Source organism: Labrus bergylta, chromosome 22 (genome assembly GCF_963930695.1).
Source record: "Labrus bergylta chromosome 22, fLabBer1.1, whole genome shotgun sequence".
Lineage (NCBI taxonomy): Eukaryota > Metazoa > Chordata > Actinopteri > Labriformes > Labridae > Labrus > Labrus bergylta.
The window spans coordinates 3,556,485-3,576,999 of NC_089216.1; the positions used below are offsets into that span (position 1 = coordinate 3,556,485).

A 20,515-nucleotide genomic window follows, 5' to 3' on the forward strand; every position below is an offset into this window, starting at 1 on the left:
AAAGAGATGGAAAAAGAAACAGAAGTGCAACAATAGAAGCCCAGTGAAGAAATAGCAAACTGGGAGGTTACGCCAAGACCATGACAGACTTTGTGGACGGAGGAGATTTGACCCCAGGGGAGAAACGGAGGACGAAGATTCCCACACTTACCAACAGCCTGCTTTGTCTTAGAGCCAGGCACAAGATTTTTTTGGGGGGATGTGTGTCAGCATTTAAAAAAATAATTTGTGATGGTTTTGTTTGGCCTCCAACAACTTCCATCCCGGTGGAAACGAGTGTTTTTGTTGTGTTTTACAAGCTCCACATCCTGCCTGTTTAACCGAGTTAGCGTGGGTTTAGAGCATTGTTTTGGTAAGAAAAACTGGTGTTTACAATATACTAATTCTAGATCGGGTGTGTTAACAATTAGGGGAACACATGGCATTTTGTACAGGCTGTTCCCTAGAAAACATGTAGGGATATTTGGGAGGTCTTTTCCCTCCTCCGCTATTTCTCAACGAGTTAACAGCAATTTTAAGCTGGGATATTATAACTGGGAATGAAAAGACAAACTCCTGTAAATACTTAAAGCAGAAAACTGTGAGTGATTTGCTCTTTTTTTCCCCTGTGTATCACATTGTAATTAAACCCTGAACCAATGACTAAGAGTTTACATTAATCCCTGAAGATAATAAAAGAAGAAGGGGCTAAGAGAAAAAAAAACTCCAAGACTTTCTGAAAGTGAAGGAGGACAGGGACAGCAGGGTTTCACAGGATGTATGATGCCCTGAGAACCAAACTAAGAACATGTCATCCTCAATTATGGATGGATTGATTTGATTAAAATCCCGTGAGACAATTATCTGAAAGCCACTGGTATTGGGGTAGATCTAATAGTTTGTTTTTTATATTGTCCAATTGATTTTTTCTTTGGATCGATCTTGGAAACTAATGAGTTAGGTTAAGCTTATTTCCATGTTTTTGTTTTGTTCTTTTGCAACTTCAGCGATACGAGATAATTAAGTCAAGATCTGAAATAAATATTTAGAAGTAAGTAAACGTCACCGGGGTCAAATAAATCAAATGTATGGATGCATGTCTTCTTAGGGCTTCTGTAGTTCACCACCAAACAGAAGAAAGACAAAGTTAGCATCAACATAGCATAGCAGCTAAAGAGTCAGATGTTGTCCTCGGTAGTTGGTGGAGACCAAAAACGAGCTAAAAGGGAGTGAATGATGGCCCTACATTTTAAGAACAGGAACAATGACTTAGGCATTATGTCATCTAAGAAGTTGATGACCTGCTCGTGCCTTCCGGCCAAAAACTCAGTGACTGAATGATTAAAGGTAACCCTGTATCGTTCACTGATCACTATTTGTAGAGAGCTTTTTTTTTAACTCGTGTAACGATTAATCTGCAGAGAAGACGCCAAAATCTGTGGGCAAAAGCGAGGAAAGATACCGACTTTGAAACGTTACTTTGCAGGATTGAGATTGAAGATGTCCATAAGCAGATGAACTAGAGGTTAATTGAGCCCCATTATGCGTAAACTGGGTCTGATTGAATCAGCAGTCTGGTCGAAGTTGAGCCTGTCAAAGGCCAATGACCCCGAGACAGTCCAACGGTACAGGAGAGAGCATACAGTCTGAGAAAAGAAGCTTACACACTGACCAGTCTCCCAGGAGAACGGCTACTGACACATAGACAACACACACACACACACACTAGTCCTAGTACTACACACATATCACTCTTACAATCAGTTGCTTTTTGTTTCTTAGCCATGACCTTACCGATCCCTCCAGCACCGATAAACAGAGAGAAAACCTCCCAGTCTGTAGCCTGCGAGGTGTTTTAAATATTTACAGTTTATTGGTGAAAGGATGCCGCTTTATTGGCTGGATTTAGAGATTAGGAGGTCAGCTGGATAAGACGGTTGCACATAAACAATATTTCAAAGAAGGGAGTATTCCAGCGGCAAGAAGAGGAATGCATGTGCAAGTAAACATCAGCAGAGGAAGAGTGTGGAGGAATGTCCTCCGGGTATGAGTGAAAAAGTCTATTAAACACAACTCAGGGCCCAAATAGAGGCTTGACGACAACAAAAACAGAATTGCTCGTACTTTGCTGATGTCTAGCATGGTGGCTTAACTGTCAAGAAGATACTGTCAAGTACGAAGGAAAACAAAATGTGAAAAAGGATTCGGAAAAGCGACAGAGACATATTTTCCCCTCCCGACCCCAAGGGAATTCACACCCTCGGCAAAGATTACAAAGATGTTTGTTGGTTTCGCAGCTTCCCATTGCAGACTGTATCAGAAATAATCAGTAAATGTGTTTTGAACTGAAAAAACATCTTGTCCAATATGTCATTTCATGACTTTTTTTGGACTTACCAACTTTTATTCAAGAGTCGTCTTGACCCAAAATATGGCAGACATCGCTAGACAGTTGGTCGTCATTACTTTGTGGTATGCAGACATTAGGATTCCAGTCTCTCAAATGATGATGCCAGCTGGTGCCGTGATTACATCCAACTGATGACGGATATTTTGACAAAATTTAACCTTAATGGAAATCAAAATAAAGAATGCTGCTCTTTTCAGTGCTTTCCTTCATATTGACTCTTAAATAGCAAGGGGAATCAACGGGTGAAAAGTTAATGTATGTGTTGAGCTACCTAGATAGTATTTCTTAGTGTTTGAACCCCTTTCCCATTTGGAAGAATACGTGATCAATCACTACTTTGAGTGGATGAAAATCCGGGGAGGCAGTAGCTCAAGCTGTGGGGACTTGGGTTAGGAACCGGTGGGTCAACAGTACAGAACAAAAATGTCACTTCACCTTCATTGACCAATCATGATCAAGAAGGGGTGGGACTCCTTGTATCAGCTTTGACATCAACAATGCCGGAGCAGAAACTAATATGACTTCCAGATCTAGAGCTGATGTAAAACATGCCGAATGGTCACTAGGGAAGCACTTACTTTCGTAACCTAGCAATAACAAGCATGGGTGAGAAGCCCTCTGAAACTGAGGTCATGAGCGCTGCCAGCACAAAAACCACCACTATGGACACAGACCCTTAGAGGTACTAAAACATTTGCATCCAAGATTGTTTTCGAGATAGTGTTCAGAGCTGGGAAAGTCAAAATTGTTTGGCTCCAGTTTCCCATGAGCTTGTTTTTGTGTTTTCTCCAAGCAGAGAAAGCCAAGATCATCCCTGTGAGAAGAGCCTCGTCGCTTCATCAGGAAAACATCAACTTGGTCAAATGTCAAGCATCTGAAATTGCATCTTTTCCCATATTGGCACACACAGTTTGTTAACTTTTCTTAGCACCAGATGTTGCTTTTTATCAACCAAGTTTTTCCCACATTTTTACAAAAGAACCACAAAGGACCTCAGAGATAAAAACAAGATGTAAATGTAAACTGCACTCAAGAAAAGTGTCTGAGATATGGAGGGAATCTCTGCACAAATCATGCTGTATCCTTTGCCCCCTTCTTATCATATCTGACAGCTGGGATTGCTTACACATGTGCACAGAGTTTGACCGAGTGCAGAATCTTAACCTCCTCGTCTTCTTGCTTTGAGCTCATTCCACACATTCACTCGCTGTTGTGGCTGCTAAACCGCTGGAGGGGTTGTCCACGCGATAAAGAGCGGTCCAACCAAGAAACTCCCACTACTCACATTTTGTTTAAAATGTCATCATGAGCTTGCGTCTTTAACGTCAAGGCTGAGCCTCGTCTCCAAAGCCGAGACCAAACATAGGAAGTGGAACGGAATTGTGTGCTTATCTATTATACCTCTACAATCTGAGAGCCTCTTCAGAAAGACATGTTTGCATCCTGACCCCGACTTGCTTTAACCCAAAGCTTTCAACTGAGTCACAAGAGTTATATTATTGCAGAGCTTAGTGAAAATCTTAAGGCATATCTGAACCTACATCCAAGATTACAACTAAAATCCAATGAACCTGAATGGTGTTCCACAGCTAAAAAATTAGAAATGACCAAATTACACAAAAGGCCAGAGGTTTATGTGAATTTAGAAAGTTGCAGTTTGGAAGCTGACTTCCAAAATGATGAATTTGGTCCACACGTTTTGGGGAATAGGCTTGTTTTTGCAAAGACAGTGGTGCCATTATTGAGTCTGTACAAAGAGGCAAATCTTAACGTTTCACTTGTTTAGCATATCTTAGCATAGAACTGTGGCCTGTTGCCCCAAACTTTGTGTAAGTTCTGTCATAAGTTGTGGTGTAAAGTCTACACTATACCCTACGTTAAAACTAGTTGAAGTTGTGTCATTGTTTGGTTACCACAAAGGCACGAGGTACATCTAACAGACAAGAAAACAAAAATGTAGTAATTGGGTGAATTCTTTCCATATTGTCTTACCTTTTGGGATGCTGATCTTAAAGTCCAGGTCCCTCTCTTCCAGATGGTATAAGGCCACTTCCTGTAAGCGGGCTCGCTCCAGCTCTGACAGGCTCTGGATGGGCACCGGCTGCAACCGCACACTCTGACCCAACATGGTCGTCCACGTGTGGTCCCCCTGCCGACAGGAAAGAGATAGTCATTTTAAGATCTCTAAAAAGTCTGCTCACGTTCATCACAACACCATACCATATATATCTGTGTAGGTTCTCAGTCATCCAGGTCATGGTAAATCCTAAAGAAGATATTCAACCAGCCCAGTTGCCTGTGCATGTTATTAATCATTTACCAAATGATTTGAATACTTCTTCCACTGCTGTACTGTACACACACACTTTTGCTCCATTGCTCCCAGAGCTCTGGGGTCTTATGAAATCCATTAATCACTGACTAAACCGCTGCTATGCAACACAATTATAAATAAATAGAAAACAACTATTGTTAGTGCAATACAACATTTTCAAAATAATCCCTTGTGGACGGTTGGAAGTTGTGTGAGCTTATCCCTTTTTGTGGTCTGAAACAGATGTTTTCTTTGGAAGCTTTAACTCAATAAATAATTACTTTTGTAATTAACATTAACACATTTGTCTGAAGCGTCCAGATGCTTTGATAGGCTGAACTCCTGTTTCCAATGGGTTGGTCCAAAGCGATTTTTTTTTTTTGCAATGATTGGGCTTCTTCTCAGAGATCTTTGTGTTGTCATCAGCAAACATACACAAAATGTTTGAGGGCTCACAAGGTCTTCAGTTTGTCTGAGGTTTTTTGGTGAAACAGGTAGTTTGAGAACAGAAATAGAAATGTAATTTGCCGCTTAAGTACAATAAGCAAAATTCCTACATGATGTTTTGACAAATGCACAAAACTAAAAATTTTCAGGGTGAGTCGCATGTTCTTTTCCACTCTTTCATTGATTCTGTGAATACATCCAATTACTGTACGAGTAGCACTGATATAGAGCCCTTTCTACATAATTTCTTGCCTCCTGAGAGCCCCCACCCCACCCTGATCCGACTGAGAAAACTTCATACCATGAGCGGACAGGCTGTCCTGAAATTTTATAGAAATTTTCAGGGTGCTTTTGTGAAAAACATATATAAGACCCCATCGAGTGCAACCAAACTTTGTTCAAACCTTCAGTCACTGTTTTGTAAGCAATCAGCCTCAAACCTTATCTCATCCTCCAAAGCATTCTTACTGAAATACTCTAAACTTTCATGGTGATTTACAATGACTGCCTTAATCTGTATGCTCTTTTCCTCTGTATATGTGTGCATTTGTTTACTTTATGTCTATAATCTAGCTTGCCTCAAACCACACAGCACAGCATGATTGGGGAAAATTGCCCTGGCCTTAATGCTAAACGTAACCAGACGATCACGCTGTGGTTTCAACTAGATCATAGTCGTCCACAGAGGTTTGTGAGGCCTCGAAATGGGTGACAGCACATATCCCCAAAGAAAAACAGAGTTGAGTGGAAAAACATCACTATAGAGACGTTGGTTTGATGACTCAAATGTCTGTGGTAAGAGCTGACATTTAGGATAAGCGTCTTGACCTATGGACAGTCTGTTTTAAGAAAGTAAACCTTTACATTATCACATATATTTTCTCTTTTGGTGGAGCAGATGTGCACTCTGATGTGTCAAACAATATAAAATATGATCATACAATGGATACAGGGGTGTGCCCATAGTGGGTGCAGCCAGGGGGGGGGGGGGGCATGGGGCCCCCTTGAAATCTGATTGGCCACCCCAAAATCCAAAACTATGACAAGCCTCTGATAAGTCGTACATAAGTTAAAATCAAATATTCTGGCTCTGTTGCAACAGGATGCAGGTAGTTTTCTTCACATGTCGGCGTAATATATTTTCTATTTTGTAATTAAAGCTGTATATGCCTTACATCTGTAGATACTGTACACCAGTGAGCATTGAGGTTCATAAAAAAACGTGGGTCTCTCACTCATCATTGTACTCTGTATGCTCAAGTTGGCTTGCCTGCATTGCCCACTCCTAGCCAAAATCATGGGCACGTCTTTATCTATAAAGCTATACTTAACCTGCTTCCCTCGTACTTATGTAACGTAATCCGCAGCAAAGTGCTGGAAACTACAGTCTTTGCTTTGCTACCCACTCACAAAACTTACTCTTTTTTGTCCCCAAAGTGTGTCTGGAAACAGGGAAAATTAGTTTCAGGTGTGCTGCCCTTGAAGCTTGGATCTGGGTCCAAGGGGGAGCTGGTCTCTTTAGGTTAAAGGCATCGCACGATGATTCATCTGTTTGTAGCTCTGATTGAAGACTTTTCGGCTCTGTGACTCAGGATATGTTGATCAGAGTTATGTAAGTCAGGCCACTCTTTCTCAGGAAAGGAATGAGTGCATACAAACTTGCAAGCAAACTCTTGCATATTGTCTGATTTTCAACGGACTTATAGCAATGTTTGGGTACCAAAACTTTGCCAGGTCCCCGGTTTCTTTTCTTTGTTTGTATTAAAGCTGGACACACCTTTATTTAAACATGAAAACACTGTACTTTAATACACTAATGTATCATGACTGTAACTCCATTTTATCAGATTTTTCCCAGTATTTTTCACCAACGTAGACAAAGTTGATGCATGAGGTATTTATTACATTGAGGACTAAAAAGCGAAGGGTATTAAGTGATTTTGAGATCAAACTCAAACAAATACCTAAAACTAATAAGACATTTGGTTCTCTTAAGTTAGGAGCCACCTTGCTATGACTTTCAAAGAGCAGATGAAACAAACAGAGTACAGGTTTGATGTTCTGTCTAATTGTAGCTGCAGTCAATACCAGGAAGGAGGACAATACTAACCACATGGTTAACCAAACATACAGGAAGATAGAGGAAAGGAGGAGTACAAAGAATTTAAGTCCTCAAGCAACACAACTATGATCTAATCCAAAGGAGATATTTGGTAGATTTGACCAAGAGCCTAATTATTGAGCAAAACTAGAATACAATCACTCAGTAAATCATATTCCAATAATAACCTGCAGCAAAGTAAGGATGCTGAGGTTTTCTTTTTTTAACTTAAAGGACCAAAGTTGTGATTTCATCTACTGAAAACAAAAGCCCCGATAAAGAAAGAGAAGCTGGCTTTTGTCTGCTATAAATGCAACATTTGCAACCTTCTGTTTTTAAATTTATCATCATAAATTGAGCGGTAAATCTGCCATCATCATTGTAAACTATCCAACTGGGACTGAGCTCCATGAATGAACAAATGCTTTTATATTTGGAGATGCACAAAGGCCCCACAAGGTCTCTTAAGAGGTTTCATTTCAAAAGGAATCTGACGCAAATCCAGGGATTTCTTTGAAGGTGAACAGGGAGTTCAGATCAGAGCGTGAATCAGCTTTTAGCGAGAACAAGGTAATACTTTTTGATGAGGCAGAATACTCGAGGAGTTCAAACAGATATAGCAGGAGGACTCATTGTAATCAGGGACAATCTGTACAAAGAAACAGCTGCTAACACTTTCAATTTCATGCCCTGATGTTTAGACATTTGTGTCTTTTACAGCCGTTTTGAATTTCATACTGCACCCTACTTTTCTTGGAGGTCTTTACATTCCCTTAAACTTTTTCTGGAAGGACAATAAAGCCTTTACGTGTGTGATGAAATAGCGAGAGGTCTGATGTGTGTTACCGCTAACCTGATTAAAGTTGAATAAATACGCTTTGATGGCTAACAGATGCTTCTCCTCTTCTACATTCCAAATTCTTCTCCTTCCAAACCAAATCTCATTCACTTTTTAGTCGTTTTAAAATCTCTCAGCTGTCTACTTCCTCTCTCCCTTAACTCCTCTTTGGCTGCTGTACCTGTATTCGGCTGCTGTACCTATCCCTCTATCCCATGGGTGCTTATGTTCATTATTTCTTTGTGTTTTTCATCATTAACCTCTGCTTTTCATCCTGCCCCTCACTTCTCGGTTAAACAGCGTTAATGAGACAAAGATGAATGAAACTGCTCGCTCTCGCTCATCAGCAGAAGGTGAGGAGGTTGTTTATAATCTCTGAATTACTGGAAGGTTCTAATTGTTGATGCTGACGCTGACTTTACATAATTATCGGACATTTTCATTATCGTGTGTGGGGACATTTCTCATTTTGCTTCCTCTCTAACAGACACTAGATCCTGTAGAAGTATGACAGCTCCCCCAAAAGTGAAGCCAAACCATTTTGGAGCTCCCCCCTGCTGGCTGACTGACTGCAGTATAGGTCGTAAGCTCTGCCCTCCTCAAAAGCACTGCTTGTAAACAGGTAAGGCAGGCAAATATGTGTGGCCACTGAGGGCTCACAAAATTAACAAAAAAACAAAGCAACGGACCAAAGTGTTCAAATTTTCCAATGACAAATAAAAAAATTTATGGCACGCAAAATCCAACGGAGCAAAACGATATCTGACAAACTTTCTTGCACGGCCTGCTCCTTTAAGAAAACGCTAAAGCTCTTTCATGAATACCTACTAACTTAATGATGATGGTCTCCATATTATTGATGATGATGATGGTAATGACGATGGTTTTTGTTTGATAACGACGACTTATAAGATGGTTTCTATACTGATTAGAGCTCTCAAGAACTGCCCTCAATGTTGTGCTTTGCCTCTGGTCACTTCCTGTCAGCACCTGTGTGTCCAATCAGACTCAAAGCTGATCGTTTGCTCTTACTGACATTGTTCCCTTTTTTCTAGATCCTTGCTCGTGTTGTTCTTATTTTCTGATGTACGTCGCTTTGGATAAAAGCGTCTGCTAAGTGAATTGTAGAATTGTAGATTGATTGATTGATTGATCGATAGACTTCAGCGCACACAGATTATGTGGAAATGAGGAGTTATCTGACATGAACATATTCTGTAACTAATAGACCTTTAAGAGTTTGCTCTCAGTAATCTCCTCATCATCGCTTATTGGTAGAAAGTAAGAAAGTTGTTGAACATGAATTAGGATCGTAATACTCTTTTACTATCTTCCTACCTCATAAAGGCCAAACTGCATTCATGAAATCCTCCTCGTCTTACTCACAGATAAAATCACAGATAAGGCATCTTCTCTTCCCGGCAGGAAGTCAAACAGAGGTCTGTGTTCTCTGAGCTCCGGGGGTCATTTAGACCTCAGTGTGAGTACCGAACACTACGTTCTTCCATGTTAATGCGCTGCCCTGAAGGCCTCCCTACTTCATCGGTTACGTACAATAAGTTCACAGTCGGCCTCTTTCTACCGGCTCTGTATGAGAACATAAATGAATCAGTGGAGCGTAAGCAGCGACCTGATTCTGCTTTAGGTTTTAAATGCATTCAGGGGTGTTACAGTGTTACTCATAATGTGCATATTACACAGATTACATACGGCATGCACACTCACAATGCAGAAAGTCATCCTACAGAAGGATGGCACCAGAGAAAGGATAAATTGGAAAGACATGTAAAGTCTGATTTTAACAATGAATTTCTATTTTTAAACTTGAATCAAAGTGTTTCATTTTAAGTTTTTTTTCCTGAACAGGAAATAAAAGTTAATTTGTTGTGAGGTTTTTTTTCCTCGTTTTGCTGAGAAGGACACATAAATAACGTGCCGTATTCCTGCTGCCGCTCCGCGATCGTCTCTAATGAAGGAACATTATCTTCATATTATTGTTTACATGAAATGAATCAGGAACAGCAGCCGGTCTCATTATGACGCTCTCAGAGAAGGCATCACAACCGAGCCTGGAGTGCATTAGTATGCATACACAAGGTTCCCACACACACACACACACACACACACACTTAAAGAGACACTCAAGATGTTGGTACGTAAACACACAGTAGGAAGTAATTGGCCCCTGGGCAGTTTAAAGACACAGTGAACACATTGTGTTAAAGCTGACTAAACTGGCATCTTACAACACACACACCCTCAAACACACACACATTCAGACAGTTCTCAGGATCTCACACACCTCCCCGCTGTGAGGATTTCAACATAACATCAATAACTAAAGATGTGGTTTGAGGCTATCATCTTGTGTTTGCACATGGACGTCATGTGATTTCCTGAGTAAAGGTGTGTTTTTTTTGTTTTTTTTCAAAAGGTAGATCATTAAAATAGTTTAGCTAACCGCTCAGAGAAGATAGTTTTCATCTGACGGAACACGTCACCACCTGTTGGGCGAATGGATTCGTTTTCAGAGTAAAACATGATGGAAGATGTGGGAATTGTTGGAGTCTTGCATCGTCTCTGAGACAGATCATGCAGTTTGTAAGAAATGTTTCAGTGACGTTTCAAGTCGTGTTGTAGAACTTGAAATCGGTGTTGGTCCAGCTTTTGAAGTTCTTGTTCGCTCGTCTCGGAATCTAAAGCATTTTGTTCCGGTGACTATAATTCATTCATAATTAGATTTTCCCCTGGTTACAGTAGCAACCTTCCTGCCTTGCCCCCTACACAAAAGATGATGATTTTCTGTGATATTTATGGTCTTGGTCTCGTCCTGCCTTGGTCTTGACTCGGCCTCGATCCCTAAATGCCTCTGTCTTGTCTTGGTCTCGTAGCACTCGGGTCTCGGTTAGTGTGGTCTTGACTACAACACGAGTTTCAAGAGCAGAGACTGCTAACAGCGATTTAACTACATCCAGTCACATGGCTCATTAGAAAAACAGACAGAAGAATTACAATGAAGGGATGAAAAAAAAAACATTAGAAACTCAATAGTGACTTTAAACATTTGCTCAATCTGTGCACCTCTAGTTTTAAAGCACTACAACAGAGATCTCCACAATGATTCAAACAAACACACACTGACACACTGGTTATCGATGTCATTATTTTTCAGAGTGAGGGTCATGACCCCTCGGGGAGTCTCCAGGGGGTGCTAGAGGTGTTGCTTGTCTACAGGCAAGGCAGGCAACTGCTTGGGGCCCCCTGACCAGTGGGCGCCCCTGAGGGCTCACAAACTTTAAGCCAAAGCAGTGGCCCAAAATGAGCACATTTTTTAATGACAGCAGGAAACCTCCCTAAGGGGGCCCCATCTGACAGCCCTCACTGTCGTTGCCCCGCTAAGGGCTTTGTGCATTATTGCTGAGAAAATCAAATTAAGTCAATGACAGTCAACAAAGAAAAATGAAGTGGAATAACCCGTCTTGATCTCAAGAGGGTAATGCTATCACGGGGTCCTTGGCATGGCAACATTTGGGAGCTCCTGATCTTCGTTTTGCAGCATTTTGGTGAATATAAAGCAACAAAAAGTTTAATTTAAATCACTTCAAAGTAAATAACCTTGAGTTAAGAGTATTTCCTGAAGTCAGAGTTTAACCTGAAACTAACTTTAAGCCAAGTCTTCACCCTGAAATGTGCTCATGTGTGTTCTGAGAATCCTGCATTGCCAAGAGTCCTCACAATGATGGCGTGTAAACACACTTCTGTCTACACAACACACACACACACACACACACACACACACACACACACACACACACACACACACACACACACACACACACACACACACACACACGCAAAGACACAAAACTAAAGTTGAATATTTCTCCTGTAAACTTTTAAATATCAAATTAAAGCGAAAATTAAAAAAATGGTTCAGGTTTGACAATCAAACATCAGACAGATTCTGAGATCTCAAAGTGCACTTGACACACACACACACACACACACACACACACACACACACACACACACACACACACACACGTACACATTCAAACACACACACTCTGTACCTGTATCGGGGCGTCTCACTTTAAATTTAAATCCCTTTACTTTAGGTCCTTGTAGCTTCTCTCTGCGCTCGTCATCCAGAGTTTGCTCAAACCCACAAACACATCTGAGCTGAGCGAGACGATCAGAGCTCTGAGGTAAAGAAGCAAGAGAGCGAGCAAGGGAGAGAGGGCGAGAGGGCGAGAGAGAGGGAGAGAGAGAGAGAGGAAGGGAGGGCTGAGAAGTGAATTAGATTAAGAGGAGGAGGAGGAGCACCACAGACTGACTTGACTTTTAAGAGCTGAGAACATAAACACTAGAGAGAGGGGAGGAGAGAGGAAAGGGAGGGGGAGGAGAGGTGAGGGCAGAAGGAAATAAGGAAGGAGAGGATGTAAGAGAAGTAGGGACCTGGAGAAGGGAGCCCTTAGGCAAGGCATCGACCCCCCCTACTGATCTTTCACATGCAGCCCCCCTCACAGGTCCTGCTGTGCATGTGTGGATTTAGATACAGAAAGAGAAATGAGAGAAGGAAAGAAGGGAGTAGGAAGTAAGAAAAGGGGCTAAAACAGGATATAATATAGTGTGGAAGGATAAGTAGGAAGTGAACGACTTAAGGAAGCAGGACAGGAAGAAAGATGGAAAAAGGACGGGGTGAGGATGAGGAAGAAAAGGGAAGACGACAGGAGAGGTAGGAGGTGTGAGAGGGAAATGAGGGTCCAGGGAAGGAAAGGAGGTAGACATGAGAAAGAAGGGGAAGAAGTAAAGGATAAAGCTTAGGATGCAGGGGGGAAAGGAGGTAGGAAACTGAGGAGACAATGGCAGGTAGAGTTAAAGAGGGAGGGGGAAAAAGTGAAAGAATGGAAGTGGAAAAGAGGAGAGAGAGGAAGCAAAGGAGGAAAAGACGACTTTAGGAGGGCGATAAAGAGGGTAATAGTAGAGGGGGAGAATTAAGGAAAGGAGGTGAGAGGGGCAGAGGGAAGGAGAGGTAATGAGGGAGGGAGAGCTTGTGAGTGGGAGGAGGATTAAAACACGGGATAAAAGCTCTATAAAAAGGACCGACAGGAGAGAGAGAGAGAGAGAGACGCTGAGAGAGGAGAAGAAGAGCTCTCAAGCAAAACTTTTATTTTGTTTATTTGTCCTTCTTCTTTTAAACATCAAAATTCTTCAAAAGTTAACAATATTTCTATTCTTTTAAAGCTGCCTGAGCCCAGCGTGATGCCAGAGTTAGCTGGATCTGTCTATTCAGAATCTAAATCTGAATTTATAGCCGAAGAAAAATCACACAATGATGCAAAAATCCGCCCCATCCACTCCAAACAATCCTCTCCTGAAAGGTCAACAAGTTCAAGTGTTCCAATAATTCCCATGTGGAAAAAGTGCTCCCTCTTCTAATATTTATATAAACAACCAGTTTCACTCCACAGAGTAGTTTATTATTTTCATCAACCCGCCTGATGTTTGCAACTTTTCTTCTTTTTTTTACACAATTGGTTTTATTTTGAAAATCTTCATGCTTCATCTCTAAAGCTGGGCTCAGTTTAACCTGTCACAACCTGTGTGTGTTTCAGACTGTGTGTGCAGCATATCGCAACAACAGAGTGTAAGGAATATCTTCTTCTTCTTCAGTGTGACAGTGTTGGTCTGCTAACTTGAAGCTCTTTCATTTCCTGGGCTTCATACTGTATGATAACTCAGCTACTTCCAAAGTTAGGAGTGTGTGTGTGTGTGTGTGTGTGTGTGTGTGTGTGTGTGTGTGTGTGTGTGTGTTTTGTTGTGTAAATCAATGAATTGATCAAATCCTGCAGGAAAAAAATCTTCCCTCCGATTTCTGTCCACTGTGCAGAGTTCAGTGTGTGTGAATGTGTGGAAACAAGTCTGGAAAATGTCCGTCAGCACTCCAGCTGTGAGCTCAAACAACAGCGGCTAAAACAGATCACACGGCGACCTTTTGACCCCCCCGGCGGAGTTCAGCGCTCGGGACCCCTGAGCATCGCAAATAAACTTACAGCAGTAACAGACAGTGGAGACTAAACAAAAACAAACCAGAGCAACAAACAAGAAGTTTTACAGTCCTGAGTGTTGGGGTTGGGCTGGTTGCCGTGGTTACAGGCTTCAATCTGTGGATGAAAAGGAGTTTGTGAGATGTCAATGGAGGATTTGAACGGGGAAATTTAGAGAGCCGTCGAGTGAGTTTATACTGAATTAGTTTATTTATTTCATTTTGGGAATATCATAGCGTTCAAACTTTTTCTACATCCTCCTTCATCCCACACGGGAGAGAACGAGATCATCTTCCTCTTACATAATGTAGAAATGTGCTCATCACGGGACTAAGAGACCCCCACTGTGACCTGCTCCATTGATCTCATGGATATGTGTGTGTGTGTGTGTGTGTGTGTGTGTGTGTGTGTGTGTGTGTGTGTGTGTGTCATCTATGATCCTCCTTGCTTCCTGTAACTCCGACGTACATTTCCAGGTCGAAAAAGTCGCGGATGGCGAGGAGAGGTTGTACGTCTCATCATGTCCTAAAAAAGTCGAGTGCTGACTCTGAGGTCTGCTCTTAAAAACAGGATGGATGATTAACACACACACACACACACACACACACACACACACACACACACACACACACACACACACACACACACACACACACACACACACACTGCTGAACCAGGATATCCATGTCGGAGCAGCACATTGAACTTCATTGACTTTGCCCCCACCTACAGGCTTAAAGAGGTACTACAACAGAAAATGATCAGTGATTTAGTCCAACACTGCTTTTACTTCTTTAGTTTTGTCTTTTTGTTTCCAATAAATATCAATAAAACCTCCAAAATATCGACTGCACAGGAGCTTAAAACAGTTTCCACACATTTTAAACTTAGATTTTGTCACTTTTCAAAATGTTTTGGGTGTTGAATGTCCTGAAGTTGTCTAATGGAGCTCCAAATAAATGTCAAGAAAAACATTGAAACGTTCTTTTGGGGGTTTTTTTTCAGTGAAAATTTCCAAACACAAATGTAATGTTTCTGTTTTTAAAAGAACCAGACACCCATTTAAAGCAGATATATAACAGCTGGTCATCATGATATCTGTGTTATCTACGTGTGTTAAAGACGACTTTATCCAGCCCAGAAATGTTGTGAAATAATGATGAATGGATAAGAGACATGAGGCGGGTGTTCACTGTCTCTGACGCTGTGAAATCTTTTTTTTTTCTGATTGCTTTGCGCTGTCATTTATTTTCCGCTCGTAATACAAAGTTTTATCAGTTTAAAAAAAAAAACACGATGAGACTGTTGCAACTTTTCTGATTACATCCCTGACCTTGAGAAGAGCAAAGACTTCTTCTCCGAGCAGTAAAGAGGAAGATCTTCTCCCTAACCATAGAACTTGACTTCAGATCAGGGGAGTAAACTGCAGCTCAGCTGATCTTTGTTTTTAAATCTATTTTTTTAAATCTATATTGTGGTATCTATCTATTTTTCTTTTATTTTTAATTTTAATTTTTTTCTTTAAATAGTGTACTGTGTTCACTCTTTGCTGCAAAACTGTGTTCACTCTTTGCAGTGATAAAGGATTACCTTATCTTATCTTATCTTAATACCTGTGAAGAAGTGTCATGGTGTCCAATCTCATGTGTTCTAATCAAGACATTTCAGAATATGTTTGATAAATCCTTCAACTGGGTGTCTTATCTTTGTACGTCCAATGCGCAACTGGTGAGGAAACCTCATAGTCTCAAGCACTGAAAGTATAGTTTTCCCTTTCTACACTGACAGATGTGGAAATTATTCAGTATTTCATTTTTTTTTTCTGTGGAATAAAACGACAATTTTGCACTTAATTAGTTCATCAGTCATTATTGAGTATCATTTTTCAACATTGGGACGATATGCTAAGTGGCTAAACAGCTTAATAATCTCTCTCCTTTTTCCTAGGAACGCAGTAATATGGCATCACCCAATGGACTGCAGCTTACAGGCACACTTACTCCTTATCTAAACAACTTTTTAAGCTCCTGACAATCTACTGAACTCTGAGACCCACTACACCTTGTCTGAATGCACGAAACAAAGTGGACGCATTACTAGCGAACTTTGAGCTATAGTTATAAAAGCCACTGATTAATGACTTATTAATCAGCCAATGCATGATCGAAAGTCCATCCATCCATCCATTATGCTTCATTATATCACCTGTGTCTTCACTCTAGAGGCACACAGGAAGTAGATTCATGTCGCAGCATTTCACAATAAAAGCGCCCAAGGCAGAGACGGTCATAGTAGTCCGTTATTTGATAAACTCTCTAAAGCAGTGGTTCCCAAAGCTTGGGGTCGGGACCCCCTGGACCCCCTGGAGGGTCGCGAGAAATCTTCCAAACACATCAAAATTAAAAATTACTTAAAATGGCATATTTTACCCATTACTGTCAAAACATATATATAAAAAAAAAAAGATCAAGAGATTAATTCTTCTATAATTTTACATAATAAATTCCGAAAATAATATTACAGTGTTCAGGCTGTTCTTTTATGTTGTTCTAAGTCCAGTGTTTGGATCGTGTACCCAGCTGTGCACAACGGTAAATGTTTTAACCACCTCCATGGACAGAGTGGATCCCCAGTCTCTTGCACCTTATTTTTGGGGGTCATGGGCTGAAAAGTTTGGAAACCCATGCTCTAAAGTACAGAAGGTGATTTGCTCATTCAGGTTGTCCGCGATCCATCTTACCATTTAAGAGCCGGGTTTGGATCTTTCTTCTCTTCTCAGGTAAACTAATAAACCGTGGTGCACGTTCATTGTTGCACCAGCTCCTGCGGTGCACGTCTGTGGTGCATTGGCGCCACGTGGTGGAAATAAGTTTCAAACATCTTTCCCAGGGAATGGGATTTTCTGACAGAACATCAAGATTAACAAAGTTCTGGGCTGCTGCCTCTCTTAACTCTCTGTGAGTGTGTTTTTAAATGACCTGATCATGCATCGGCCTGATGCTCGGTCACGTATAGCGACATGGAAAAATGATCCTCAGCCCCCAACGCAGGTAACGTCACACTACATATACGACTGCCCCAGGCGTGTTAAGTTGCTATATATATCCACCAGTGTTTGTGTGTGTGCAACAATAACAGTCTTATATCGAGGTCAGGAGCTTTTGTAAGCTGAGTGGTGTCCATAAAAGTGTCAAAGTAATTACATCGCCTCCTGTTTCCGTAACAAGAAGCTTGAACGTCTGAGGATTTATGGAGTCGTTGGCTCAGGTTGTGGAGTTCTGTCAGTGAAGGAGTCAAGAGATATTTTGTTTCCCTTTAAATAATCACTTCCTCCTGTTCCCACACTTCCCATACTCAGTTTAATCTCTTCCCATTAAGGAAACCAGAAGTCTCATCATCAGTCATAGGTTCAGACATAAACAAGAAGTGGCTCAAGGTTTGGTTAAATTAACCGAAATAAAACTATATCAAATGTCCATCATCTTAATGTCTTTTTTGTCCCTGTCTTTGTTTACAAGAGGATTTTAAAAAGGAGGAAATGCCAAGGCTGGCCGAGGAAACAAGATTTCAGCGAGGATTTTGATAACGAGTCTTTCTTTTCTCTGACTCTCTCTCTCTCTCTCTCTTTCTCTAAACAGGACGTTTACATCCACACCCATCATCATCATCAGCAGCAGCAGCGCCATCACTCTCTGACAGCGTCCACACTCCTCAAAAACATCCTCCTCTCTTACACGCTGTGGCGGTGAGTAAAAGTCTACAAAACAACGGACAGCTTCATGTATGAGTCAGTGCTAATTAGCTAACATTAGCTAGTTAATGTAACGATAGTGTCAGGATCACGGTCAGCTGTCACTGTCAGTCAGTGTTTTGGGGCAGTAATGTAAAGTTAATAGTCAGTACGTTTAAGCAAATATTAAGAAAACAAAGCAATTTCAACCAAGCTCAATGGTTACTACCAAGGGAAGCATAAGTGCTTTATGACAACTACTGTAACTTAGCAACAGTAACATGGGTAAGAAGCATTTTGAAACTGAGATTGTGAGTGCTGCTAGCGAATATAAAAAAAATACAAATATTTTAATGGGCACAAGCTTTCAGTCTGTGGGGACCTTTGTTATTCAATCCATTGAACTTTAGTTGGAATATTTTAGACAAATAATAATGACATGGGATCACAATCCATTTGATGTTCTCTCAGTTTGAACCAAAAGTGGTACCACCTCTTATACTGCTATTCCTAAAAATCACCAACAACTCTATCAACATGAACAGCATGTGTTTGTCTTTCCCACCAACAGCTCTCTGCCAATACTCACATCGTGTTTCTTTGATCGCTCGCATTTATCATCCTGCCTCTACCCCAATACATGCTCACTTACTCTCCCATTACCTGATCACAGAAAGAAAAACTGCGAGACATACGAAGAAGAAAAAGAAAACAGAAGAGAGCCTGAACATCTCAAAGTCAACAAAGCTACAAATAATGACGGTGAGTCATGTTTTCTGCCTCCTGCAATTTAAAAGACGGGCTTTTATTTTGTCTCCCACAGGTCCTTATTACCAAAATCAACCCTGCGAGTTGGTAGAACAAAGAGAGGATTTTATTTTTGAGGAAGACTTTGGGGAATCTGGCTTGGGGAAAAGTATATCAAAGCCTCATGTCGTCAAGCTGCCACTCCTCAAAGATAAAGAGCATAATAAGAGTGTGTTTTTGCATCTTGTTGTTGGAAACATTTTGAATGATCAGTGGCGATTCTCGAGTCTGTTTTGGGGCCCCAGGCAAGAAATAATTGGGTTCGCTACAACCCGCATTAATCACCATTATGTCCGACATTGTCCCGACACTTACGTCTCTCCCTTTTTTTTTTCTTGTTTCTGTTTTCTCTCCTATAGACGGATAATCCTTTTCATTTTTCTTTGTTGACTTTCATTGACAAACGTTGGTTTTCACAGCAACAATGCACGCAACGCTTAGCAGGGTAACAGGTTGAGTTCTGTCAGATGGGGCCCCCTTAAGGAGGTCTCCTGTCATTGCAAAATTTGCACATTTTGGGCCACTGCTGTGGTTTAAAGTTTGTGAGCCTTCAGGGCTCCCCAACTGGTCTGGGGCCCCAGGCAGTTGCCAGCTCTAGGAATGATCTAAATACACAACTTAGCAACTTTTTTTGACATAAGTAGAGTGGCTTTAATGTGTTTCAGTTTTAAAACATTGCAAATTAAAATGTCTTACCTCTAAATAACATTGATAAAAGTAGTGTCAGTTCAATTAAGCTTCAATGAAACGGTTAGTTTTGGTTTCTCCTGAAGATTTGGTAGTTTCTTTAGATTCTCTTGTCTTTTTAAATGTGCATAGAGATGTATCTGCAATATTTTTTGAAAGGTTAAAGCAGCCATCTTTGATTCATCTTAGCCCTTAAAATGCTTTGAGAAACAAGGCAAAGCTCAAGTGATGTCCCTTTATAGCAGACTGTGACCTTCCATTGCCTTTTTTTAGCAGCAAAACTAAAAGAAAACCTTCCTTTTCTAACGTTATCGCATTACTCCTGTTGTAGCATTTAACCACATTTGGCCTGAGTGTAACGACAGATGAGATGCGAGATGACAACCGAGACCGGGACACAAAGCAGCAGATTCACTGCCATGAGGTCACAAAGTGAAATGCCATCTTATCCTGATTAGATAACAATCTAGAATTCCATGTTAACCTCTTTTACAGACATTCCTCAGCTGAATTTTTGCATTTAAATATCTCTGTTTTAACGTTATTACAGGAAGAATGTGTCTCTAATCAAGGTGATTTCTCAGAAATTGCTTGTTTGTTCCGGCTGTATGTTGTTCCCTGTGCTGTCTCCACTTCGGTTGTCTCCAGCTCTGCCCAGGTGAAGCTACTGATACTCAATAAGGTGTACCTGAACTCTGTGCTAAAAGCCAATGCTGGCTTCAGGAGAGAGAGAAGCTTTTGGAGTTGGGACTGCTGTGTGGTACCTCTCAGTCAGGGATTATGTGTTGTCTTGTTGATTTAGTCCTTTGGTGACTTTTGTTAACAATTTAGTTAATATTGTGTCTTACTGTATTAAAAATCCCTCTGTTTTGTTTGCTGATACCCTCATGTGGTGTCGGACACATCGGAAAATGAATTTCTGAGTTGGAAAATGCGAATGAACGCCAGCTTAAGTCAGAACAACAACTCGGAAATTGCCCAATTTGCCGAATTGACGGCATATCCCTTCATCACATGGGGGGCACAAGATGGTTAGTTAATGTTCAGATACTTTTGATCAATAGCTCAAATATAACTTGTCACAGAGACATTCAACACATCTTCTTCGTAGCTTTCATGCTGTTTGTTGCTGTTGTTAAAACGTTACAACTT

At 41.0% G+C, this 20,515-nt stretch overlaps 1 protein-coding gene across 2 annotated transcripts in view; it reads right to left on the reverse strand.

Moving 5' to 3' along the window:
• arhgap36 (Rho GTPase activating protein 36) overlaps positions 1–20,515 on the reverse strand; it is a 50,415-nt gene that overhangs the window by 21,111 nt on the left and 8,789 nt on the right. Inside the window, exons 1-2 of one of the 2 annotated variants that reach the window (XM_065951002.1) lie at positions 12,163–13,010; positions 4,382–4,538 (exon numbers count right to left, since the gene is read on the reverse strand). In XM_065951002.1, coding sequence (XP_065807074.1) covers positions 4,382–4,517 — 136 coding nt within the window. In that variant the 5' untranslated portion in view covers positions 4,518–4,538; positions 12,163–13,010. Of the gene's footprint in view, positions 1–4,381; positions 4,539–12,162; positions 13,011–20,515 lie in introns of those variants that run through there. The other variant, XM_065951001.1, reaches the window with a different exon arrangement.